The 27493-nt window shown below is 34.2% G+C and overlaps 4 protein-coding genes across 4 annotated transcripts; 2 read left to right on the top strand and 2 right to left on the bottom strand.

Moving 5' to 3' along the window:
- Positions 1–1130: 1130 nt before the first annotated feature.
- Positions 1131–6720, bottom strand: LOC135129081 (uncharacterized). Its single transcript, XM_064056163.1, has 2 exons — positions 6617–6720; positions 1131–2885 (listed from the first exon to the last, which is right to left on the bottom strand). The coding sequence occupies exon 2, from the start codon at positions 2872–2874 to the stop codon at positions 1366–1368; it is 1509 nt and encodes a 502-aa protein (XP_063912233.1). The 5' UTR covers positions 2875–2885; positions 6617–6720; the 3' UTR covers positions 1131–1365.
- A 328-nt stretch (positions 6721–7048) lies between these two features.
- Positions 7049–9845, bottom strand: LOC135128735 (uncharacterized). Its single transcript, XM_064055786.1, has 2 exons — positions 9690–9845; positions 7049–8653 (listed from the first exon to the last, which is right to left on the bottom strand). Exon 2 carries the CDS (start codon positions 8640–8642, stop codon positions 7131–7133), a length of 1512 nt encoding a protein of 503 aa, XP_063911856.1. The 5' UTR covers positions 8643–8653; positions 9690–9845; the 3' UTR covers positions 7049–7130.
- Positions 9846–23711: 13866 nt separating this feature from the next.
- LOC135129080 (uncharacterized) lies at positions 23712–24216 on the top strand. Its single transcript, XM_064056162.1, has 2 exons — positions 23712–23863; positions 23920–24216. The coding sequence occupies exons 1-2, from the start codon at positions 23777–23779 to the stop codon at positions 24160–24162; spliced, it is 330 nt and encodes a 109-aa protein (XP_063912232.1). The 5' UTR covers positions 23712–23776; the 3' UTR covers positions 24163–24216.
- Positions 24216–24833, top strand: LOC135129079 (uncharacterized). The gene is made up of 2 exons (XM_064056161.1): positions 24216–24475; positions 24522–24833. The coding sequence occupies exons 1-2, from the start codon at positions 24314–24316 to the stop codon at positions 24768–24770; spliced, it is 411 nt and encodes a 136-aa protein (XP_063912231.1). The 5' UTR covers positions 24216–24313; the 3' UTR covers positions 24771–24833.
- Positions 24834–27493: the final 2660 nt, after the last annotated feature.

Genomic DNA, 27493 nt, shown 5'->3' with positions numbered 1-27493 from the left:
TTGATTTAATCAGGAACTACAAAACCGAATGCTTTGAAATCTTGCAGATGTTTTAAGGTTATAAAGAGCATAATAAATTTTTAGTCAAAATATATTTGGTTATCTTCTACAAAAAACTGATGACGTCAGCTCAAAAGTTTGCCGAATAAATCGTATCTAAAATGTACAAAATATGATGAGTCTGTACTTGTGATTTATCATTCCATTCATATTTTTGGATTTGCATATGCAGGGTGACTCAAAAAAATTAATGAAGGCGTGAATTTATTTTATCGATTTAATCAGGAATTACAAAACCGAATGCTTTGAAATCTTGGGAATATTTTAAAGTTATTATAAGCATGGTAAACTTTTGTTCAAAATGTATTTGTTCATCCCTCCTAAAAAAATTGATGACGTCACCCTTAAATTTTGCTGAATAAATCCTATCTAAAATGCAAAAAATATGATGAGTTTGTACTTGTGATTTATCATTCCATTCATATTTTTTAGATTTTCTTAAGAGGTGGTTCAAAAAAATTAATGAAGTCAATTTATTTTATTGATTAAATTAAAGGCAACACTTATTAGTATTACACCCCAACCAACCCAATTTGGTAGACACAAAATTTGTTAAAGGAAAAACTCGGTTGAAACATAAGGGTAGCACGCTTATTTACATCGACTTTAACATTACAGACCTGCATTTGTTTTATGCGCTCACTTGGTTCCGCGAATGTGAAATAGACATGTTTATAATCAACCAATTGTGAATTTCACCGTCAAGAATTAAAATAAAACCCAATGTTTTATATAATAAGCGGAAGTCGAAGCAATAAAACCGATGGTCGTTTTGTTTACAGTTTCTCTGTTTGACTCTCACGTATGCTGTTACGCCTGTCATCTTAAATTAAGAATGTTTATACATACACGATTTTCAGTTGCCTCTGATACGTATACGTGAGTAAATTGTTTCGTTATTTTATTGATTATTACAAATCAATATTCAAAACGACCCAATTCATTTTCCCGAAAATTTGAGAATATAATAATTTTATTCTTAGTATTACACTACATCTATCCCAACTGATATACGTGTCCTTGCAAAAATGTTGATGACGTCATCGCAATTTTTTTTTAAATTCCCACTACAAAAATGTAATGAGAAAAAAAACACAATAGGCATGCAGTCGTCAAGTTTCCGACAGCGAGGGAAGTACTGTCTAAACTCTTTAGACCAATTTTTTTTAATTAAATACTGTCAGTTATTTTTGAAAATTTACTCCATTGTTTAACTTTAAGCCTTATTTATTTCTATAAAATTTCAGCGGTCTAAACTACCCCTTCCAGGTGCCACTTTTTTTTTAACATACTGTAAAAAAGTTTTCATTTTATAATACGAATAAAGTAGTTCAGCTGATCTGTCAACAGAGGCTGAATTTGCTCCAGCTTGAGAAACACGTGTGGGCTATCTTCGTTAAAAGTCTCGTCTTTGTCAGTCAGCGGTGCGCAGAAATTCCTCAGAAAGATTTTTTGGTTGCTGTTGGTGTTATCCAAGACATCGATTTCGAATCTGTATTTCCTCGCCTCGTCCGGGGGGCCAATCAGCTGCATTGCCCAGTAAAAACCATTCTTCGAAAATCGATAATGCAACTTGAACAACGCATCAGAAAACTTCTTAATGTAACACAGATCTTCCTCCTGGGTGAAATACTTGTCACCCATAAAGACCACGACATAATCAACTTCCAATAAATTCTCGTAATGGTTGGATACAATGTGAGGATATATTTCTTTGGCCGCGTGAGCCCAACTACAATCCTCGTAATCCTTTAAAGGACACTGATGTGGTCCAAACAAGCAGAACCTTTGATGCTGCTTCATTTCTTCAGGTTTTGCCCTAAAATTGCAACCAAAATCTTCGAACTTGCAACGATAATGCAGCAACTGGGCCATCTCTTCTAAAGGGAAGTTGTGGGTGTCTCGTATTTCTTGCTTACACAAAGGGCATTCCGATATCCGATTTTTGCAATTGCTGCAAATGCTGTGTCCACCGCCACATTGAAAAATAGGTGGAAACATGTACTCGAAGCACACCAGACATGTAAGTCTGTCGAGGAATTTTAACTCTAGTTCAGTACGAGGAGTCAATGGTGCTGGTCGTTCTTCCTTTTGTTCATTGATTGTGAATATTCTTATGGACCCTATAATAATAGAAGGGTCGTCTAGTTGTCTTCGCACGTCTTCAACATCAATCACAATGGTATTACCCTCTTGGAAGTTCTCCGTACGTCTAGGCGGAAACTTGACCGACAGACTTTTATTACCGTTGAACACAGTTATTTCGTAGTAATACTTGGTAACAGTATCTAGAATTTTATAACAGAAGACAGAACAAGTCAAAGTTTTCTCCGTGGCATCGAATTTTCGCTTTAAATTAAAAATTTCGTCTTCGAGCATTAGGAAGTTGTGCGTTTCGTATGAGTTTACAATGTACATTTCGAATTCGCCCTCCCTTAGAAGAATATTAGGGTGAATTTCTTCAATGTGAGTACCAAATTCGTGGACAGTTCCTTGCCAAATACAAGCCTGAGGGCAGGAAATAATTCTATAGGGGCAAATTTGTTCGTGATTTGGAACGTCGGCGGGAATCAGACTTTCGATGCAGCCTTCCGAGTGGTACATGCAGGGAAATTTTAGAAATTGGGCCACGGCTTCGTACAGGGTGTCCCTTACATAAGTTTCGTTGTCTGTTAGATTTTGGGAACATCTTCCGCAGAGAGCTCTAGACGTTGGCAAATCCGAATTCCGGGAGACGTAGATTGGAAAATGTGAGAGGTGTTTGGTGCAAGCGCTGCACTTTAAGAGAGGGAGAGCTTCCGGTGGCGCCAACATTTTGGACGGATCTGGAAAGAGCAAAATCGGGCGAGCAACATAATTTGTAATCGAGTCAACCTAGGAAAGATTAACATCTGCCTCATATTATACTCACATTGTGGTGTCCCAGTTTGAATTAAAATCTCACGCTGAGAAAAAAAAACAACGCAGCGAAATCGCATTTTAAATAATGATAATATCCACAAGTGTAATTAATTACTAATGTTGTTTGTAAATTCGCAGTTCATGTTAGTATTTTTAATTGTTTCTGGTTCTAACACACTTTAAGAATCATGAAATTCTTCATATAAACCACGTGTTAGGAAATTCACTTAGTCAAGCTTCATTATTTTGTTTATCAAGTTATAACCCGGATTTCTCCATTTTTCAATTTTACGATATTTTAATTTTTCAATGTTTTAAATTTTAGATTTTTCAGTTTTTCGACTGTTTTATATTTCGATTTCTCAATTTTTCAACTTCTCGATATTGTAATTTTTCATTTTTAAATTTTAGATTTTTCGATTTCTCAAGTTCTCAGTTCTTCTACATTTTAATTTCTTTATTTTCCCATTTTTTTTAAATTTTCGTTTATTCAATTTTTGAGATATCGATTTATCAATTTTTCCATTTTTAACTTTTCGATTTTGGCCTATTTTGGTTTCTCAATTTTTCGATCCATCTTTTGATTTTTCGATTTCTCGATGTCTCAGTTTTTGAATTTTTCGATGTTTCGATTTGTTGGTTTTTCGATTTTTACTTTTCGACTTTTCGGTTTTTCTGTTTCGATTTTTCAATTGTCCATTTTTTTTTAATTTTCGAGTTTTGATTTCTCGATTTGTTGATTTTTCAGTTTTTCGATTTTTATATTTTCGATTTTTCAATTTTAATTTTTTTTATTTTTTGATTTTTAGATTTCTCCATTTTTCAATTTTACGATATTTTAATTTTTCAATGCTTTAAATTTTAGATTTTTCAGTTTTTCGACTGTTTTATATTTCGATTTCTCAATTTTTCAACTTCTCGATATTGTAATTTTTCATTTTTAAAATTCTAGATTTTTCGATTTCTCGAATTCTACGTTCTTCTATATTTTAATTTTTTTATTTTCCCAATTTTTGAATTTTTGAGATCTCGATTTATCAATTTTTCCATTTTTAACTTTTCGATTTTGGCCTATTTCGGTTTCTCAATTTTTCGATTTTTCGACTTGTCGACTTTTCGACTCCTCGATTTCTCCATCTCTTAATTTTTCGACTTCTCGATGTCTCAGTTTTTGAATTTTTCGATGTTTCGATTTGTCGGTTTTTTGATTTTTACTTTTCGACTTTTCGGTTTTTCTATTACATTATTCGATTTTCCAATTTTTTTTAATTTTCGAATTTTGATTTCTCGATTTGTTGATTTTTTAGTTTTTCGATTTTTCAATTTTTATTTTTTTTTATTTTTTGATTTTTAGATTTCTCCAGTTTTCAATTTTACGATATTTTAATTTTTCAATGTTTTAAATTTTAGATTTTTCGATTTTTCAGTTCTTCAATATTTTTAATTTTTCAAATTTTGACGTTTCAGAATTTTCAGATTTCCGATTTCTCCATTAATCTATTTTTTGATTTCCCGAAGTTTCCATCTTTCAGTTCTTCAGTTCTTCAATTTTTCGATTTTTCAGAATTTTGATTTTTCAATTTTTCGATTTTTTAGATTTGCGATTTTTCGACTTTGCTTTCTGATCTTTTGATTTCTCAATTTTTCAATTCTCTAACTTCCTAATTTTTGAATATTTTGTTCAATTTTGTGATTTTTCAGTTTTTCCACTCTTAGTATTTCGACGAATAAAGAAAAATCATCACAATTAAGATAGGGCGGGTGGACGGGCTTACATTTTGCCTTTTTGTTTTAATGCGTGTAGACTTCTTTTCGCAACATGAAATTTAAAACATGTTTAAAATGGAAAATTTGTATAGGGAAATATCGGTTTTGCAATTATGCTCCGCCCCTCGGTCTGACAACGAATGAAAAATTCATCATGATTGAGATCGTGACGGATGGGTGGGGCTTCTCTTTTGTTTTTTTTTTTTTTTAATTAATACATTTAGTTTTTTTGCATAACACGATTACTTAAGAACATATTTCATATGGTAATTTCTCGTAAAAAAATAAGGAATTTAATATTTAGCTCCACCCCTCGGCGGCGTATGACGAATAAAAAAATCATCAGAATTGAGATCGGGTGGGCGGGCGGGGCATATATTTTGCCTTTTTTTTTTCTTAATATACATTTCAGAACAAGAAACTTAGAACATGGTTAAAATCGTACATTTTTTCAAGGACATATGGATTTTGCAATTATGGGGCTTATACAAATTTTCCATTTTAAACATGTTTCAAGTTTCATGTTGTGAAAAGAAGTGTACACATATGAAAACACAAGGGCAAAAAGTAAGCCCGCCCACCCGCCCTATCTCAATTGTGATGATTTTTTTATTCACCGTGAACCAAGGGGGCAAAGCTTAACTGCAAAATACTTATTTCTTCACAAGAAATTAAAGATATGTTTTTGAATATCGTGTTATTCAAAGAATACTTTGTATATTAAGAAAAAAAGGCAAAATATAGACCCCGCCCACCCACCCTATTTCAATTGTAGTGATTTTTTTTCTTAGAAATTTTGTAAGGAAATATGGATTTCGCAATTAGGCTCCGCCCCTACGTCTGCCAACGAATGAAAACTTCATTACTATTTAGATCTTTAGTTTTAATTTTACCTTAATATACATGGCATTTTTTTAATAACACGATACTCAAAAACATGTCTTACATAGTAATTTCTTGTAGAGAAATAATAAGGATTTTGCAATTAAACTCCGCTCCTTTGGCTCTCGACGATTGAAAAAAATTATCACAATTGGGATAGGGTGGGTGGGCGGGGCTACATTTTGCCCTATTTTCTTGATATGTGTAGACTTAATTCGACAACAAGAAACGTAAAACATGTCCAAAGTGGTAAATTTTTGTAGTATAATCAAGTTAGATCCTCCACTTTTCTTCTACAACCCCTTTAAATACGGCAAAAGTTGGATATCAAAGTTACTATCAACGCCAACTTGGCAACGGAGTTTATAAATGACAATTTTGAGCTCTAAAAGCAAAACAAAATTAACACGTCTTGATCTTCTTATATTAAATTACACTCGTTGAAGCGGACTGTGGCGCTGAATGTGATTCATTATTTTCAAATGCGGCTTCAAAGTGTTGTTTTTAATTTCTCTCAGCGTAATTTTAAATTCAACCGGGATACCACAACAGCAACAAATACAAAATAAAATTGAGAGTGAAATCTCTTCTCTTGTATGATTTTACATGCTAAATCATAAACAGTGTACACTCGTGGACAAAAATATTGTATATTTAGAAAATTTTATACTCTTTTTCATGACAGTTTAATTTACTTAAACACTTTGTTCTTTAAACATTTTATGTAAATAATTTTTAAATTTTTATGAGAATGAATATTAATAATCCTGGACCAAGATTTTCCAAAAACATTAAGTTGTTTGTCATTAATAACCAAACTATTTTCTGTGAAACTGCGTCTGAGATCTTCCCGTGTAAGATGAGACATTAAGACACTTGTTTATTTATTGCTATAAAACACCTTGCATGCAATAACAAAGAAATTTACAATATTGCAACATTAACGGCAACGTGTTTATTTAATTTCTGATGAAGAAAATTTAACAGTTATTTTTAACATACTTACTGTCAGTTGTCTGGTAAGATAAATTGATCACTACCTACTTTATCACTTAAAACTGAATTCTTTTTGCAGCCTTGGAACTAGTTGCAATACATCGGTTGCGATTCGTTGACAATGAAGTAGTGGAAGAAATAAAAATAACTACATTGTGTGTTACATAAAAAAGGATAGCTAGATAAACACAAAATTAAAGTAGCACTTGTTAACGTATAGGCAAAGGGTATGATTATTATAGTCTGGTGTATTGTGTGTTGGATCAGCAGTTTGGTTTTTATTTAAAAGCAGTGGCGTAACTATAAGCAGGAAATAGGAGAAGTAAGGGCTTCGCATACGATCGCACATAAAGAGATCTTACTAAAAAATGTATCTCGTTTAGTAATTTTCCAAGTTTTTAGAGATATTTTCAACCAACTGAATAGAAAAACTTCTCTCACGGACTCTCCAAGCAATTTTATTGTTAACAAAAATGGCCATACATAAATCGTAATAAAACGTCTTCACATAGTATAAAAGGTTATCACTTTATAATACGAATAAAATAGTTTAGTTGATCAGTCAACAGAGGTTGAATTTGTTCCAGCTTGAGAAACACGTGTGGACTATCTTGGTTAAAAGTCTCGTTTTTGTCAGTCAACGGTGCGCAGAAATTCCTCAGAAAGATCTTTTGGTTGCTGTTGGTGTTATCCAAGACATCGATTTCGAATCTGTATTTCCTCGCCTCGTCCGGAGGCCCAATCAGCTGCATCGACCAGTAAAAACAGTTCTGCGAAAACCGATAATGCAACTTGAACAACGCATCAGAAAACTTTTTAATGTAACACAGATCTTCCTCTTGAGTTAAATAGTCGTCGCCCATAAAAACTTGCACATGATCAATTTCTAACAAATTCTCGTGATGCTTTGAGACTATATGAGGATATATTTCCTTGGCGGCGTGAGCCCATTTACAATTCTCGTAATCTTTCAAAGGACACTGATGTGGCCCAAACAAACAGAATGTTTGGTGTTGCTTCATTTCGTCAGGTTTCGCCCTATAATTGCATCCAAGCTCGTTGAACTTGCATCGATAATGTATCAACTGCGCCATCTTCTCTAAAGCGAAGTTGTGGGTGTCGTCTATTTCTTCTTTACACGTAGGGCATTCCTTTATTTGAGATTTGCAATTGCTACAAATGCTGTGGCCACCATCGCATTGAAAAATGGGTGGAATCATGTACTCGAAGCACACCGGACATTCCAACTCGTTCAGCATACTTAGCTCTAACTCCGTGTACGGATTTTTTGGTGTCGGTTTTTCTTCCTTTTGATTATCGAGTGTGAATATTCTTATTGATCCTATAATAATAGAAGGGTCGTCTAGTTGTCTTTTCACTTTCTCAACATCTATCACAGTCACGTTGTCCTCTTTGAAATTCTCAGCTCGTCTAAGCGGAAACTTGACCGACAGATTTCTGTTACCGTTGAAAACAGTTACTTCGTAGTAATGGTTGGTTACAGTATCTAGAACTTTATAACTGAAGAGAGAACAAGTGAAAATCTTGTCCGTCGAGTTGTATTTCCGCTTTAGGTTAAAAATTTCGTCTTCGTGCACTAGGAAGCTATACGTTTCGTAAGAGTTTAAAATGTCCATTTCAAATTCGCCGTTCCGGATGAGAACATTTTGGTGAGTGTCTTCAATGTGGGTACAGAGTTCGTGGACAGTTCCTTGCCAAACGCAGTCCAGAGCGCAAGAGATAATCCTGTAGGGGCAGTTACGTTCGTGGTTGGGAACGTCCGCCGGAATTAGACTTTCGATGCAGCCTTCCGAATGGTATATGCAGGGGAATTTTATAAATTGAGCCATGGTTTCATATAGAGTATCTCGTACATAATTTCTTTCGTTGACTATTAGATTTTCGGAACATCTTCCGCAGAGAGTTCCGAGTTTCGTCGATTCCGAATTCTGAGACACGTAGACTGGAAAATACGACAGGTGTTTGGTGCAGGCGCTGCATTTTAAGTGGGGGAGGGCTTCGGGTGGCGCCAGCATTTTGAAAAGATCTGAGGAAACATTAATTTGTATTAAAAAAAGCCAAATACGGTAGTCTATAAATTGCAAGGAAGATTACTTATCACAATTTTGAGGAAAGCGAGATAAGATAAGATAGTGAGTGTGGACTTGAAGGTGTGACGATGTCGTGGGAAAATTGAAAATGGCCCAGTTTTTAAGTCCCTTGTGAAAAAAGATCCTCCTTCCCCTCTTTTACTAATTCGTGGTACTTATGTACTGGTGTTTTTAATACATTACGCACAGCTGTACAAGTTTTTCAGATCACGTCATCAACCTTCTGGAGGGGACGAATAAATTAATTTTGATGATAATTTGCACTTAATGCTTTATAATTAAAAAAAAAAAAAACACAAAACATTAATCCATAAAATACTTTTTTTCGAATTTTTCTTTGTAGGTAACTGTCCTAAAATATGCGTCTTATATATGCATACATTTAAAGCAGAACTTAATATTAATATAATAGTAATAAATAAAAAATATTGAGACCTTCTTTTGTTTGTTTTAATTGTTTAAAAATTCAATCCTGTTTAATTAAACGTGATGCAACATTCTTGATTTCCTTGTTATATGCATATTCGAACAATTGTGTAACAAAGTCTGGGACCCCCCGGTCTACGAGTAGACGTTTAGGAGCTTTGATGTTTAACGCTGAAGACACCTTGCATGCAATAATCATAAAAAAATACGTTGCAGAAGACAATTTTTTGGTAACTGTGTAAAAAAATGTCACACGGAAATGACCAACAAATTAGGTTTTTTAGGGGGATCCGACTAGGTTCTTTTTTTATTTCGAGCACATTCAGCAGAAAGCTAACCTCAATCTTTCGTAGAAGCGGGTATTTCCCATGATAAGAGAATTATCTTAGATTGCAACGTGGGAGTATAATGTAACCCAACATATTTATGATTGAAATGCATACCCCACGAATGACGAATTAAACATTTAAGATTTGTTAAGAGTTAATATTGCAACACAAGAATGCCTTGATTTAATTCGCATTTAATAAAATTTAACATACGTACCTTGATTTGTCTGCCGTTGCTGTCTGCTACGACAAATTTCTTACTAATTTATCACTTGAAACTGAACTCTTGTTGAAGCCTTCGATCTGCAACACGTTGGTTGCGGTCGGTTGACAATGAAGTTGTGGAGACGACAAAAATAACAACTACTGTCTGTGTGATATAAACAAGGATGCATAGATAAGCATAATAAACCAGCATTCGTTTACGTATAGGCAACGGGACGGTTATTTCGTTTTGGTGTATTGTGTGTTGCCTAAGCAATTTTGTTTTCATTTTTTTGAACAGTAGCGTAACTACCAGGCGGAAATGGGAGGACAAGGGTTACGGACAAGGTCGATCACGATTTCAAATACAGCGTGATCAACAAGTACTGTTTAGATTGGTAATAGAATTAGCCAATTCTCGCAAAAATTTGTTGCTCTGCTATTGCCAAACCTGATTCTAAATTAAATTAATTGTCACTGTCAACCATGTCAAATTATACTTTTTATTACAGTGCTCTGGAAAAGATGTAAAATTTCATATGGATCTCGACGAGCTGCAATTTTGCAAACATTCGGTTTGATAGTTTTTTCAAAGAAATGTAGCCAACAATAATTTCCAAAAGTCAAAATCTACAAAACATTTCTTTTGGTAATTTTCGAAAGTGTTTGGAAAAATGTCGAAAATTTCGTAATTTCTGAAAAATTGAGGGTTTTGAAAAAATTGTCTAACAATACACAAAAAATTCAAACAAATACATTATAGAAAAACATAGGTTATTGAAGGTGCTGGATCGAGATTTTCCAAATATTCCTTTTGAAAATCAATTTTTTTTATCCAAAAAATTTTAATATTTCAAATTGACGATTCCACAAAAATGGTAAAAATTTTAGAAAAAATAGAGCCGAATATAAAACTTCTGGAGATGGAATTCTACAAAAAAGTGGTAATTCCAGAAATTGTTCGAAAACTTGTCACAAATTTTAGGGTGGGTGTAGTGAAAAATTGAAATTTTGGAAAAGTTACTTAAAAACTATAGAAAAACATAGTCCCGAACTAAAATTTTTCAAATATGCAGTTTGAAATTCGAATTGATTAAAGATCCTAAAAAGAAAGAGTCTTCGCAGAAATGAAGCCGAAAATGGGTTCTGTTGTGGATATCTAAAAAAAAAACATTTTTAGTCATTTTCAACCATGTTTGAAAAAGGTCAAAAGAGGTAAAAAATTTCCAAAGGGGGAAGGTATTGAAAAAAATTGAGTTCTTTGGAGAAGTTGCCTAAAAATTCACAGAGAATTCTGGAATATAGATCTAGACGAGCTCGAAAAATATGGCGTACTGATGATCCAGGACCAAGATTTTTCAAATACTCTCACTGAAAAAATCAATAAAAATTCTTGAAAATTGTCATATTTCATATTGAGAATTCTAGGAAAATGATAAAAATTTTCCAAGAAAAGTAGCCGAAACTTCTAAAAATCAGAATCAACAAAAGAAACTTTTTTGGCAATAAAATTGTCGAAGATGTTTGAAAAAAAAAATTCACAATTTTTGAAAAATGAGCTTTTTGTAAAAGTTGCGTAAAAATTCACAAAAAATTCTAAGATATATATTTCGAACATTTGTTGAAAGTCCCGGACCAAAATTTTCCAAATATTGGGTTTGAAAGTGCAATTTTTTAAAGATCCTAAAATTTTCCATATTTCATAACGGCAATTCTGAAAAATGGCACAACTTTTGAAGAAATGAAGCACCTTTTTTGAGTTTTCAGTTTCTGAATTTTTGATGTTTCGATTTTTCATTTTTTCAATTTTTCAAGATCTCAATATTTAATTTTTCTATTTTTCCGTTTCTGGACTGACAAAATTTCGATTTAGTTTTCAGTTTTAAATGTTCAATTTTTGAGCAGTTAATAATCAAATTTTCGTTTCTTCAATTTTTGGATTTTTCATTTCACAATTTTGCAATTTTCCGATTTTTCAATTGATTTATTTTTAAATATTTTAATTATTCGTATTTTCAATTAATTAGTTATCCCATTTATATTTTGCAATTTTTCGATTTCACAGTTTTTTGAATTTTGAATTTAAAATTTTTTGATTGATTTATTTCAGTTTTTCAATTTTTCAATAATTATTCCAATCCTTGTGTCTTGAATTTTCCTATTTTTCAATTTTTCGATCTTAGAATAATTTTTTATTTTCCAATTCCTCGATTTTTAATTTTATAATTTTTCGTTGTTTCAATTGTGAATTTTCAGTTTTCCGATTTTAATTTTACGATTTTTCAATTTTCGTGTTTTCAATTGTTCGTATTTCCAATTTTTCGATTTCTGAGTATCCCAATTTTAACTGGATATTTAGTTTTTCGATTTTTCAAATTTTCGTTTTTTTATTTTTTGTTTCAATTTCTGATTTTTGATTTTTCACTTTTCCGATTTTAATTCTCACGAAAAATCGAAAAATTGAGAAATCGAAAAATCAAAAAACTGAAAAATAGAAGAATTGAAAAATTGAAAATCTGAAGTATTGAAAAATCGAGAAATTGATAGATTGAAAAATCAAAGAATTGAAAAATTGAGAAATCAGAACAACTAAAAAAACTCGACGTGGAAATCTGCAAAAAAATTCTTTAGCTTATTTTGGAAAGTGAAAAAGAGTGAAAAATTTCAAGGTGTAATCTCTTTCTCGCGCTCTCTCTCTCGTCTGTATCAATTCTTATTAGATACATAATCTCCAAAATTATTTTTTAATTTCATAAATCAAGATACTCTTGCACTTGTGATGTATGAATTTGTGTTGACTTTTCACCCTTGGCATCCAGATTTTTGAAAAAAAAATCAAAATTGTACAACATTTTACAATTTAACTTTGAAAGCATACAACCGAATTCTGTGAAATCTTGCAAACGTTTTAAGGTTATCGTAATCGTGGTAAATCGTAAATCAAAATTTATTCATCTATCGTCCCCAAAAAATTGATGACGTCATCTAAAAATTTTGACTAATAAATTCTCTCTCAAATTGCAAAATATTGTGATGCTTCTGGGTGATCAATGCACTCACAGCTGAAGAAACGAAAAATGGAAAAAATCGAAAAACTGAAAAATCTAAAATTGAAAAAACAATCGAAAATTTGAAGCAATGGAAAATTAAAGAATCGAAAAATTCAAAAATTAAAAATTGAAAACTCCTGAAATTACAAATAGAAAAATTGCAAGCAGAAGAAAAAAAATGAGAGAACAGGTGGGTGGGTGGAGCTAAGTTTAACTTTTTATTTCAGAGTTTTTTATAAGCAAGGAATAGCTCTGACCACCCACCCCCTCTTTATTCCAGTGATTACTCTTAATATTGTTCCGTCATTAGCAAAAAGAGTGTTATCTTAACAAATACTAGCCCCACCCACCCGCCCCCTATTTTCATAGAGGATATAAAATTTGTGCCAATCAGTCTTATCTTAGCTAGTATTGACCTGACCTGACCTGACCTGACCTGACCTGAAAAAAATTGAAGAAAGGAAAAATTGAAAAAATTAAAATTAAAAAAACAAGAAAATGATAAAACCAAAACGTTGAAAAATCGAATAATTGAAAAAATTAAAACAATAAAAAACCGAAACGAAAAATCAAAGGCATGAAAAATTGAAAAATCGAAAAATTAAAAAATTATCTATCCCAAAACTTGGAAAATCGAAAAACTGGAAAATTGCAAACGCAAAAAAAGAAGGAAGAAAAATGTAAGCATATTGAAGGTCGCGGACCAAAAATCTCCAAATATTCGCTTGGAAAGTAGAATTTTTTACAAATTTTAAATATGGTAAAAAATCCAAGTCCTTTATATAACTTTCGAAAAAATAGGACAAAAAGTCTCAAAGGGATAAGAATATCGAAAAATTGATCTTGGGAAAAGCTACCAAAAATTTACAAAAAATTGATCATCAATGCTCAAGCTTTTTCAAATTTTCTGATTAAAGTCAATAAAAATTCTAAATGTTGCCATATTCAAAATAATAATAATATAATAAGATATCAAAAAAATCTTGAAATTTGTTGTGGGACCAAGGTGTATGCCAACAATTTTATGATTTAAACTACTTCAATTCATTTCTTGTTTGATTGAAACTTTCTAGAAAACTGAGATGTACAATAAATGATTTGTAATTTCAAAAGTTTTTTTTTTTTAATTCAAGTTAACATTTTTACAACTTACATAGCTATTATTTTTAATGTCTCTCTGGCAGAAATGGACTTTTACATTAATTATAAGGAGACCTCCGTCGCCGAATAACCCAGTTTTCCGTGACCCGTTTTTCCATGTCAACACCCCCGTTTTTTCCGTGTTTATCAATGGGGTAGTGCAGTGCAACTATGCGCGAACTGCATTGCTGGCACCGATGTGGTGGTGCATCCTGAGGAACTGGGTCAGTTGGTTTAGTCCCATTCGTGCTTTCCATTCTAAATATTAAAATTGCTAGCCGCTTTTTCTAACACCGTTTTAAAAAGCAGTGTTACAACCATGTTATGTGAAGTGCTACGCAACAACACGTGTGTGTTTCCAGTGTCACCCAGATCGCATTTCCGGATTTTAGGAATAACCTAGATCGAGAGGATCGATATCCTGGTAAGTGATTATGAAATAATTTTTTCGTAGTCGCGCCTACGAACTTCATCCCGAACTTCGTTCTCGCAATTATAGCTACTCATACAAAATCCACTTCATAAAACTTAGTTATTCCAGACACAATTGTTCCAAATTAAGGAATTTGAGCAAATCAGCTCGACTGACTTTTCATAATGTTACTCGTCTCTCTGGCTTTAGTTGAACGGCAGCGGGGCGTAAAACATAAGACAAGCTGCAAATGAACACATCTGCACCGAACTTGTAAGACGGTGTTTGACGTATATCTAGGAAACCGTAAGATTTGGGGGATTGGAATGCCATGTGCAAAGTTGCAGCAATTGACATTCGGAGGCTTGTTGTCGCTGATTAGCAGTTGTTTGGGTTATAACACTTGTAACATTGCCGCACACTGTCAGACCATGAAGCCCCTTTCTGACTAAAACGGTAATTTTTGTAAGCCAAACGTTTGTCATTTTTTGTGTTTATCAGTGAACATATCTTGCTTGTCTCTATGTACAGCGTGCAGTGCCAACCTTCATTTACAAGTCCCATAAACCAGCTAAAAACACCCCGCTTTCCATACAGGAGCCACATCTGCGTGCAGTCAATGGGGTAAAATAAATCCCGGAGTGTTTCGCTTAGAAACAGCTCAGTCCGTACGTTATGCAAATTTGATGTTCCGGGCCGAATCCGGGAACTCTAGTGCCAAATGAATGTTATTTAGTAGTACATGTCAAACGTCACTGTTTTCATTACATGTCACAGTCAAGGTGCGAGATCATTAGTCTCCCAAAGGAAACTGATTGGGATCGTTCCCCTCCCCATTTCCGCCCCGCGATAAGATTTACAATATTCTTCTCCGTAAAGCCGAGGAAAAAACCCCGCTTCTTTGACTCATGTTTCTCTGTAAACATCCCCCGACATCAGTTCGAGTGGTTGTATTTCAATTAATGTAATACGAAGAGAAGTGGTTGCCGTTGCGGAATGTTAATATTTCTCGTCTGCCGAGGATTTCAGTTTAAACTTTTGAATATTCATTGAAGTGTAATTAAAATATTTTAATGAGAAGGCACCGCAGTTGCAGTACAACACTACATTTGATGGATCCGAACAACTTTATAACTAAGTGCGTGTTATTGTATAATTATTCAAATTTTGCTTATTCGCTGTAGTGAAACTAAGTTGTCGTCGGAGTTGTCCCTTTTTAATTGGAGAGGCCCCGACGCGGGATGGGGTTAATAGATTCCGACTGACTGCAGAACTGCATTTCTGCACTTAATTACGTGCTCACAACTTTGGCCGTTGTCTAAATGAACAATTTATTTTCGAGTATCGTAAAAACGCGCCTTTCAAATGGAAACGAAGAGAAAGAAGCACCAAGAAAGCGCAAAAAATTAAAAGTTTAATAACCGGCCGGTTGTCTGCAGCGAAACTAGTGTGTATTTTGGGTTGCCGGAAACTTTGTTGGCGTTGTTTAGTTATTTGAAAAATGTATTGTTTTGAAAAGTCAGAGCCAAATAAAATTCCAGTAAAAATCCAATGTTAGGGATGACAGTAGTTCACAATAATTTGATAGAGTGGATAGGTTAGTCAGTAATTCAGATATGAAAAATCTAAACAACGAAGAGAAAATGCCAATTTTCGAGCTTGAAAATGATCCACTTACAGTAACTAATACCTATAAATAAACAAAGTAATAAGTTGTAAAATAATGCAACACCTTTTTCATTATTACTGTATATGTTTTTAACATTTGCCGCAGTTACAGAAAATGAGATTCAGACACAAATTGGCAAAATGTTAGAAAATGGAATAATACAAATTTCGACCAAATTTTAACTTATTCAGAAAATTAACTAACATCATTTTCTGCTAGATTTCGGGCCATCCACTTTCGGTCTCATTTCTTCGATAACAAAAAGCGTTTTTCTAGAATCGACCGTTGAAATAACGAAATTTTTAGAAATTTTCAAAAAATTGCATTTCATACCGATTCTTTCGAAAATATTGCTCACTGACCATCAACACGCTATATTTTTCAAATCAGCATATCGAGATCTACGTCCCTGAATTTTTTCGTAATTTTTAGACAACTTTTTTAAAAGTGAAATTTTTCCAATGGTCCCCCCTTCTTCAAATTTCGGCCAAATTTTAACATTTTCGAAACTTAACTAAATACATTTTCTTGTAGATTTCGAGCTCTAGAACTCACTTTCGGCATCGTTTCTTTGATTACTTCAATAGTTTTGCCGAAATTGAACGTCGAAATATCGAAATTTTTAGAAATCTTCAAAAATTCGCATTTTGTACCGATTCTTTCGAAAATGTTGCTCCCTGACCATCAACACGTTATATTTTTGATATCAGCATGTCGAGATCTACGTCCCTGAATTTTTTCGCAATTTTTAGACAAATTTTTTAAAAGTGAAATTTTTCCAATGGTCCCCCCTACTTCAAATTTCGGCCAAATTTTGACATTATCGAAACTTAACTCAATACATTTTGTTGTAGTTTTCGATCTCGAGAACTCACTTCCGGCATCGTTTCTTTGATAAGTGGAACCGTTTTTCCGGAATCGAGCGTTGAAATATCGAAATTTTTAGAAATTTTCAAAAATTCGCATTTCATACCGATTCTTTCGAAAATGTTGCTCCCTGACCATCAACACGCTATATTTTTGATATCAGCATGTGGAGATCTACGTCCCTGAATTTTTTCGCAATTTTTAGACAACTTTTTTAAAAGTGAAATTTTTCCAATGGTCCCCCCTTCTTGGAATTTCGGCCAAATTTTACATTTTCGAAACTTAACTAAATACATATTCTTGTAGTTTTCGAGCTCGAGATTTCACTTCCGGCATCGTTTCATTGATAAGTGCAACCGTTTTTCCGGAATCGACCGTTGAAATATCGAAATTTTTAGAAATTTTCAAAAATTCGCGTTTCATACCGATTCTTTCGAAAATGTTGCTCCCTGACCACCAACACGCTATATTTTTGATATCAGCATGTGGAGATCTACGTCCCTGAATTTTTTCGCAATTTTTAGACAACTTTTTTAAAAGTGAAATTTTTCCAATGGTCCCCCCTTCTTGGAATTTCGGCCAAATTTTACATTTTCGAAACTTAACTAAATACATATTCTTGTAGTTTTCGAGCTCGAGATTTCACTTCCGGCATCGTTTCATTGATAAGTGCAACCGTTTTTCCGGAATCGACCGTTCAAATATCGAAATTTTTTGAAATTTTCAAAAATTCGCGTTTCAAACCGATTCTTTCGAAAATGTTACTCCCTGACCATCAACACGCTATATTTTTGGAATCAACATGTCGAGATCTACGTCCCTCAGTTTTTTCGCAATTTTTAGACTACTTTTTTAAAAGTGAAATTTTTCCAATGGTCCCCCCTTCTTCAAATTTCGGCCAAATTTTGACATTTTCGAAATCAACTAAATACATTTTTTTGTAGATTTCGAACTCGAGAATTTACTTCCGTCATCGTTTCTTTGATAAGTGCAACCGTTTTTCAGGAATCGACCGTTGAAATATCGAAATTTTTTGAAATTTTCAAAAATTTGCATTTCATACCGATTTTTTCAAAAATGTTGCTCCCTGACCATCAACACGCTATATTTTTCGAATCAGCATGTCGAGATCAACGTCCCTGAATTTTTTCGCAATTTTTAGACAACTTTTTTAAAAGTGAAATTTTTCCAATGGTCCCCCCTTCTTGGAATTTCGGCCAAATTTTACATTTTCGAAACTTAACTAAATACATATTCTTGTAGTTTTCGAGCTCGAGATTTCACTTCCGGCATCGTTTCTTTGATAAGTGGAACCGTTTTTCCGGAATCGAGCGTTGAAATATCGAAATTTTTAGAAATTTTCAAAAATTCGCATTTCATACCGATTCTTTCGAAAATGTTGCTCCCTGACCATCAACACGCTATATTTTTGATATCAGCATGTGGAGATCTACGTCCCTGAATTTTTTCGCAATTTTTAGACAACTTTTTTAAAAGTGAAATTTTTCCAATGGTCCCCCCTTCTTCAAATTTCGGCCAAATTTTGACATTTTCCAAACTTAACTAAATACATATTCTTGTGATTTTCGAGCCCGAGAATTCACTTCCGGGATCGTTTCTTTGATAAGTGCAACCGTTTTTCCGGAATCGACCGTTGAAATATCGAAATTTTTAGAAATTTTCAAAAAATCGCATTTCATACCGATTCTTTCGAAAATATTGCTCACTGACCATCAACACGCTATATTTTTGATATCAGCATGTCGAGATCTACGTCCCTGAATTTTTTCGCAATTTTTAGACAACTTTTTTAAAAGTGAAATTTTTCCAATTGTCCCCCCTTCTTGGAATTTCGGCCAAATTTTACATTTTCGAAACTTAACTAAATACATATTCTTGTAGTTTTCGAGCTCGAGATTTCACTTCCGGCATCGTTTCATTGATAAGTGCAACCGTTTTTCCGGAATCGACCGTTGAAATATCGAAATTTTTAGAAATTTTCAAAAATTCGCGTTTCATACCGATTCTTTCGAAAATGTTGCTCCCTGACCATCAACACGCTATATTTTTCAAATCAGCATATCGAGATCTACGTCCCTGAATTTTTTCGTAATTTTTAGACAACTTTTTAAAAGTGAAATTTTTCCAATGGTCCCCCCTTTTTCAAATTTCGGCCAAATTTTGACATTTTCGAAACTTAACTAAATACATATTCTTGTAGTTTTCGAGCTCGAGAATTCACTTCCGGCATCGTTTCATTGATAAGTGCAACCGTTTTTCCGGAATCGACCGTTCAAATATCGAAATTTTTTGAAATTTTCAAAAATTCGCGTTTCAAACCGATTCTTTCGAAAATGTTGCTCCCTGACCATCAACACGCTATATTTTTGGAATCAACATGTCGAGATCTACGTCCCTCAGTTTTTTCGCAATTTTTAGACTACTTTTTTAAAAGTGAAATTTTTCCAATGGTCCCCCCTTCTTCAAATTTCGGCCAAATTTGCTGTATTTTTGGAATCAGCATGTCGAGATCTGCGTCCGTTTTTTCTCAAAATCGCGCATCGAATTACATATATCGCTTTTTGGAAATTTCAAAAATTTCGAATTTTACAATTTCCGTGACATTAAACACGCTATATTTTTGGAATCAGCACGTCGGGATCTACCTTATATCTCCCAATTTTTTGAGAATTTTTGGACAACTTTTTCAAAAATAAAATTTTCCAATACAAAATGAATGTTATAAAAACGAACGAGAATTACTCAAAAGAACAACCAAAATCACGCTCGTTTGGAATTGCTAGCGGATTGCTTTTTTGGTTCTTATATCGTGCATTTCCGTGCATCTCGTTGACTTCATTGTCATGCTGTCAAACAGCATTTTTCTAATGTCAATTTTTTATTGTTGCTATGACATCGTATATAATTTTGATTTGATTTATAAAATTAGAATATTTTTATCATTTTCTGTTCCGAGCACTTCTAATTAGGACTTAATTCCGCCGTTCCGCCGCCCGTAATAAATGCAGAGAGTTAAAAGCATTTGAAGTCATTTAAGCGGCTCTCATGCATGCAAATTTTCTCTAATATTTCCATCGTATAGGTGTTAATAATGTAGATGGGAAAATCGTGTCATAGCGAGGACTAAATTTCGAAACATGACGCATTTAAAGAGTCACACACTGAGCTAGATGTCAGCAAAAGTGAACGACGTCGCTGATTTGCATGTATCGTGGAAGAGGAGGTTGACGCTTGACAAAATTACGGCACACGATTAACATCGTGTTTTAAATTCAATTTTGAGAGAGCGGGACGAGGGACCTAGGAAATTGATATTAAAACTGCTATTTATACAGCCCCTGCTGGTATGGAGAGCAATTTCGTCTCATCAATAGGGACGTTTTTAAAGCGCAGGCATATCTAATTTATTTTCAATTTAACTGGACTTGAGCAACCGTGTGTGATTTAATTAAAGCCATTCGCGATCGCCGTCAAACGTTTGCGTGCGGGAGGATGCTATATTATACATTAACTTTTTTATTAAATGAATCGAGTCGAAGCAAATCCAATTTTGTGCAAAAAGTTTAATGAGATGGCTCTTCGAGTAGACAAATTGCCGTTGGAAGGTTGTTAAACTGATTATAACAAAAAGTAAGCTCATAAATTCTCTTTTTTCTACATATTGTTGCTGTACCACTGAACTAAGCTATTTTAACTTCTCCCCAATAATTGAATTATTATTACAATGTTTAATCAGTGCTGCACCCCTGGTGCGCGATCCGCGGCCGGCTCGATACCCAAGAACTCATAAGAGTGTGCATGTGGCATTAGCATACAATCTCGCATGGCCGAGTCCGCCTCTGTGTACTCAAGCTCGTGTGTTCCGACTTCGACTAACACAACATTTATTTAACTTGGAAATTATACGCACCAGTCTGTTCCATCAAAGCTCTTGGCTCAGTTCATTTCTTAATGGAATTATCGCGATGCGCTGTTTACCCATCGCGGCGAACCTACTCCTTTCGAAAACGGCACTTGTCAGGACGAGGGAGAGATTTTGCTCCGTGTCGTTAGATAAATACACCGTTTGCTCCAATCAACAAGGGTTTTAATTACGAGTAATTAATGAAATGACATGGTCCGATTGGAGTGGCGCGACGCTTATTTATCCGAGCTGCCGACGAAAGTGTTCTAACGAGAGATGAATGCTGCCTTTTGCTCTTTAATCAAATGTTAAAGGGCTATTGTACGCGGAACCTATAGAGTTGGAACGCAGTTTTGATTTGGAGGCCTGATTAACCTTTAGTCGGATGGAAAGGATTGCGATGTAGGCACCCCTCGAGTTGGCATGGTGTTGTCAGGAGTCGTTGTCGTAGACGTAATACGACAATTTTGGCTGAGGAGAATAAGTTTACTTACGATTTTGGACTTTTCAAATATCATTTTAACGGCTTCGCGTTTCTCTGAATAATAAACTGGGATTTGGTTGATATTCGTGGTACTTTGTTATTAGTTAAACTAAAATCTATAAATATCACTTTATGGTTTTGAAATTTGCTTTAAAATTGTACTTAATAAAAGAAAGAAAAACAATCTTGGCAAATGTTTTGTATAATTTGTAAAACCCAGTTTTTGCCAGTGGTTCATTTGTGAACTTTTTTACAAAATATAATCTCTTTCCACATCTTTCTCTTCAGCTCGACTAGGAACCGCGCCCTCCGCTTTTGCGACGTGTTTCTGTGTTTTGGATTCTTAATTTATGTTTCTGTGTTATTTAACCTCAATTCCATTTATATGTTCAATTCTTATAACTCTGATATTAAACTACAACTGAACAAGTGTCAAAGTTTCAAAAGGAGCAATAAACAACAGTTATGTTCGCCATACATTCTTCTGAAATTTTAAACAACAAATAATTCTTGCGACAAAATACCTCGGTGATGTAATTTTCCACGTTGCGAGGAAATACCTCGGTGATGTAATGATGATAACGATGATAATTGCTTAAGGGAAGAAATTATTTTAATCCCCCGCCAGTCCGCGAAATTATGAATTCCGCTTTTTACTTTTACGGTCTTTTCTCAGAGTGGGGCAACGTTAGATTGATTTAACTGCCTTTAATGAACTATTAGGGATCTTGTGTGAGAAATTAAGAAGTGTTATAATGTAACACTTAAGTACATATATACATCCAGAAACTTATTTATAACCTGAGAAACAAACCACTGAGTCCTGATTAAGTGAATTTCATAAAATCTCCGAGCAAGTATTTATCAAAATAAATCTAATATCTATTAAATTGTGTTAGCACCAGTTAACGATTAAAATCCTAACATGAACTGTGAATTTACAAACAATGAATCAAATTTACAGAACGTTTTAGCGTCGGTCAAAAATTTTCGATTAGAAAGCCGCAAGAATTAGCTGCACGTCGTTAACCAAAGACTTCCTCCCTTTTATTAACTACCAAGACAACTAGACCAACCAAGCTAACTCACCACGTCGTTACATCATGCTCTCACTCACGAAACCAAAACAACAATGACAACCCTCTAACTAGAATCCCCTAGAGAGCTACCAACTACCCAAAAAGTGTTAACGTGCACATGGTTGCCTATGTTTAACGATTTTTTCAAATTCAAATTATTCAAATGTGATTTCGCGCCGCTGTTAATTTTTTTTCAGCGCGAAATCTTAATTCAAAATCGGTCACTACAATACCCTTTCAGGAAACAGAGAGTGGGTGAGCGGGGCTAGTACTTTGTAACATAAGCCTGATTTTGGCAAATGAGATACCCTCTAAGAAAAGAGAGGGTGGGTGGGTGGGGCTAGTACCTACTAAGATAAAACTGATTTTGGCAAATGAGGTACCCTCTAAGAAAAGAGAGGGCGTGTGGATGGGGTTAGTACCTTAGATAAGACTGATTTTAGCAAATGACGTATCGTTTAAGAAATTTAATTAAATTATTATAAGAAAAGACTCTAGAGGCTCCAAGTTACTTTCAAATTCTTTCTAAACAGGAATACCTAGAACCTAAAGATTGTTTTAAATTTTTCAAAAAAAAACGGGCTCCCAAAATTAACTCAAAAACAGGTCAGCTCAGAATTTTCCAAAAATAGAACACCAAAGTCGCCCAAAATTGTTTTAAATAATTTACAAAAAAATCTCAGTTCGTCCAGCAACAATACACGAGATTTCTTACCAGGATACCTAAAATTAACTGCCAACATTTTAAACGTAGGGTTTTGAAACACGTTTTGATGTTAGAAAAAATAATGTACCTATAAAACAAATATCTAAAATTGTCTCCTCATCAAAATTTTCAAAGTGCAAAAAATAATTGTTAAAGTAATTAATTAGTTTTTAAAAGTAAGTGGTGCAATCACTGGTGTTAGGTGTTGATCTAGTACCTATTTAAAATGTTTCATATTAATTTTCTTCAGATAAAAAAATTAAAAATAAAAATCGAACGTTCAACAAATACACAGTTCTTAAAATGGGACAAACTTTCCTCTTTCAAAAGAAAAATAATATTGCGCAATAAAGAAAACTTACAATAGACCACTAACATGTTTGTTTTAGAAACAAATTTCAAAAATATGTTGTCTCAAAAAAAAAATGTTTCTGTTTCACCAAAATATGAACTTCAATACACAAATTATGTGACATTTTCCTCTAAAAAAAATTTGGAAGTTACTCAGCCACCACACCATATCAGTAACGTCATCGTAAACAATGAATACCAGGTCTGCGTAAACTATCAGGGACCACCCAAACCAAGATATGACCTGACATTAGCATAGTACAAGTTATCTTTTTTTTGGTTTAGGATAATAATGATGGCTCAACTTCCGTTTAATTATCATTGGGACAATTTATATAAAGAGACGACTGTAATAGCTCCCATCACTTCTTCATCAACAGAGCTAGTAATAAAAAATTATTCCGTCCAGGTTTTATCATGGGTGTAAAATTGGTGATTTTGTGTAGCATTTTTTTCGTTGCGGAAATATTGGCGGCCCCGCAACCACTCGACTGGAACCAGCTGGTAAGTTTTTTGTAGACAACTTGTTTTCTGTATTAAATTATTTTTGTAATTTCTAGGGAGTAAACGCTCTGAATCTGGGCAAGAAGGCTTTACCTGCTGGGTGTAGACTGTTGGGTGGACAACAACCGCCACCGCCGCAGATCTACTACGTCAACCCATATCCATATTATCAAAATTACCCGCCAAATAGACAAGCACCTGTGTACTACCAACCGCCCGCTCAGTACCCGCAAAATAATCTACCACCCACTCAGGCCCGTCAGCCGAATTTCGAAAATAACCAAGTCCAGCAAGATTAACATGTAATAATTAACTATTAATTGAATGTACCAAAATAAACAAATCAAGTAGCATGTCTTGTCTTTGCGGTACACCAAATCCCGGAAAAACACTTCCTTACACAAATCTATTCATATTACCTAGTTTCTCCAAAACAGCAAAACCATCAACATGATTATCCCCAAAGTGTTGTTCTATCTAACAATTTTCGCCGTTTTGTGCGCCTTTTCCAAAGATGTTGATTGTTCGCCAGCCTATCCCATCCGAAGCGACTCAATCGAGACAAAATGGCCGGAAAACAAAAACGCTGAAGAAAAAGAACCCGGATGGATGGTAACTTTTAAAATTATAGTTTAAGTACGTTGACATTTTTTTGTAGCGAAGACAACTGATACGATTCGGGGAAGTCGCCAGCCGAGTCGGCAACTCAATGGGGGCCCACGCCACTAAAATAAGCTCAGCTATCGACAAAGTTTGCGAGATTGTTAAGACAGTTATTCCGCTCTTAACAGCAGTGTGCCACGTGGGGCAGTTTAAATTTTGCGCCGCCACAACCCAGGCTCCGGATCAGCTTACAGAGGCTTTGAATCCTGCGAGTTTAAACCTGGATGAGCCCGACAGAAAATAAAAATAAAATGTATGAAAAACAACTACATACAAATATTTCGAAATAAAATATATCTTTATTTTACACATTCATTCGCCTCCCTGGGAATTTCGCTTAAACACCACGGGGCATTAAAGTCGGCCCCCTTGCCAGCGCGGCGCAAGTCGCAGTTCGCTGTTAATGTGTTTGTCAAGTCGGCAGATTACGGCGTCTGCAAGCATCACAAACACGTTATTTGATGTATCCGAAGCTCTTCGTCAGCAGAGGATGAATGTGTGCCCCTGTTTACACCGCATCATCAGAACTGGCGTTAATCAGCGCAAAGTGCTCGATCTGAATACTGATGCGGTCCAATCTGCATAACTGCCGAGTAACGGCGTCCCGGCGGTGCCCACTCGTTCACCTGTTTATTGCCCGAAGACGCTTAAAGACGCTTAGTTGATTGGGCTGGCGGCGAATCGGCGTCAAAAACTCGCCGAGAGGCAGCCATCCAGTTTCTCTCGCATTCAAGGCATATATCCGCAATCTAGATAATCTAACGTGCGGAAACGAGCTCTCAATTCAATCAAGCCCCATTCTGGGGCGTTCGCGGACCGATGCGCACTTGTTACAGCCCAGAGGACGGCTACAGGGAGAAAAATGGGAGGAGGGAGAGGGGTTGGTGAAATTACGAGCGGCTTACACTTGAGTACAATATGTCCGGGTAACTCATAATTAAAAAAAAAACGTTATAATGGGGTTGTGGAACTATTCTTGAAACGCAACCAACGACAAAGTTGCGTGTGTACAATTTTTATGTGTGGATTCGCTGGCGGAAAACGTCGGGTTTTACTCTTAATCTTCTCGTACAAAATTCGCTTGAATTATTCTAGTTTAAGTATATAGCATGCGCTCATTAATTATTTAGATCAGTTAAATTGACATATTTTGATTGTCTTTGATACATTCAGCCGCGTTAGTGTTTGAAACGTTAAATTTTCGAATTTTTGAAAATAAATTTGACGAAGTTTTAGAATATTGGTTAAATTTGTACATTTAGGGTGAGATTTATATATTAGTCTTCACTTAAGGGGACTCGCTAGACGAGGTATAATATTTTTTTGGTTTTTTGTATGAAAAAATGATATTAATATAGATGTATCTACATCAAACTGCAGCTTTTTTCATATTCTAGAGTGCAGAGATCAGTTCAATCAATTAAAAAAATATGGCTGAGAAATATCGTAAAAAAAGCACCATTGTATGTTTTCTTTTCAAGTTTTTTGAGTCATAACATCACTTTTTACAGGGCGCAGAGTCATTAAATGTTTGTTAGTGATACAATTTGTTTAAATAATAATATTAATAATGTGTTTATTAAAATCAAAATATATCACAAATTAATGCAAAATACCTCGAATAATTTTAACAGGAATATCAGAGGAAAATTAATAATCTATTGGTTAGCAGAGTTTTTAATAAAAACTAACAATTATTGAAAAAAATGGGTATCAATTCAACAGAATTTGAGCAGTTAGTTCAGTACTTTGCCGATTGGAGCGCCACTAAAATTTACGGAAGCGACTTTCCAGGTAAAACCGTTATCGCCTGCTCTACCATAAGCTGATTGTTAGAGTTCTCGACTGATTTTTCTAATTTATGGCAAGGAAGGACCGGCCGTTGTAATCTATTGTTAAGGAAATTAACTTTTACGCAGTGAGGTACTATCAAAAAACTGGGGAACTATAATATTTTTACTCCACTCAGGATCCTGAATTCAATACACATGATTACTAAAAATTCATTGTAATATTATTGTTAATATATATTTTGCTTTGTTACTTCATAAAACTAATAAACATATTTATAATAATAATAAAAAATATATAAAACACAGCTTTTGTTTAACACGTATAAGTAGCTAAGTGTATCTACTACTTATCCCAGAAAGGAGGTGTTTTAAAAAAGCCCTACGCCCAGTAACTTCTCCCTTCATTGTTTACTCGAAAAAAGTGCTCGTATATGTTTTCATTTGCCGAGAGATCATTTTCAAAATATATTTATAATAAAAATATGCAATGTGATGAAAAATGTACTCCTAATAAATTATTAAAGTACATAAAAAATAGAAACAAATTTTATTTATTTAAAAAAAATCTCTCGCAAACGCTCTTTCTTCTTGAATCAATTATTTCGGGCAATAATGCGCCAAAGTAAAATCTGCCAAGTTTATCTGCCATTTTTTACATATATTTCTTCGTCTTTATAAATGTTTTCTATATTTATTCCTTTGGGTGTCCATACAACAAAATAAACTTGTGAAATACCCGTAACAAGCATTTGTCCCTGGACTTGAAAGTATAATCATGATTTTTTTTTAGTTTCAATTCTCTGTCTGTCAATGTACAAAATTTGATTATTTTTTTTCTAACCGCTTCTTCGGGAGACAAATCTTGCGATTTTGAAGGGCATTTAATTTCGACTAATGTACTCCTATCATCTAGAACCCTGTCTGGACTAGCAGCCAAGTAAGGAAATTGTTTTGAAATAAACAAGCCACACCGTTCAGTTTTTATATTTTTATTTATTTCAAAACACTTGACACCTTTTTCCTCACTTTGCTGTCCATAGTATGTATGACTATTACCTCTAAATGTACTGTACAACAGAGACTCCACAGTTTTAGCTATTGCTGTAGTCGGTCTAAGTTTGTAAATACGTCCAAAATTTGAAGCATTAACCCTAATTTCTCTTTCTTTTGCCCA

The sequence above is a fragment of the Zophobas morio genome, unplaced genomic scaffold, assembly GCF_036711695.1.
Source record: "Zophobas morio isolate AGI-343-1 ecotype UQ-CSIRO unplaced genomic scaffold, CSIRO_AGI_Zmor_V1 ptg000014l, whole genome shotgun sequence".
Taxonomy (NCBI): Eukaryota; Metazoa; Arthropoda; class Insecta; order Coleoptera; family Tenebrionidae; genus Zophobas; species Zophobas morio.
The sequence above is the reverse complement of the archived record's forward strand: the minus strand, read 5'-3'. Positions and strand labels throughout refer to the sequence as shown.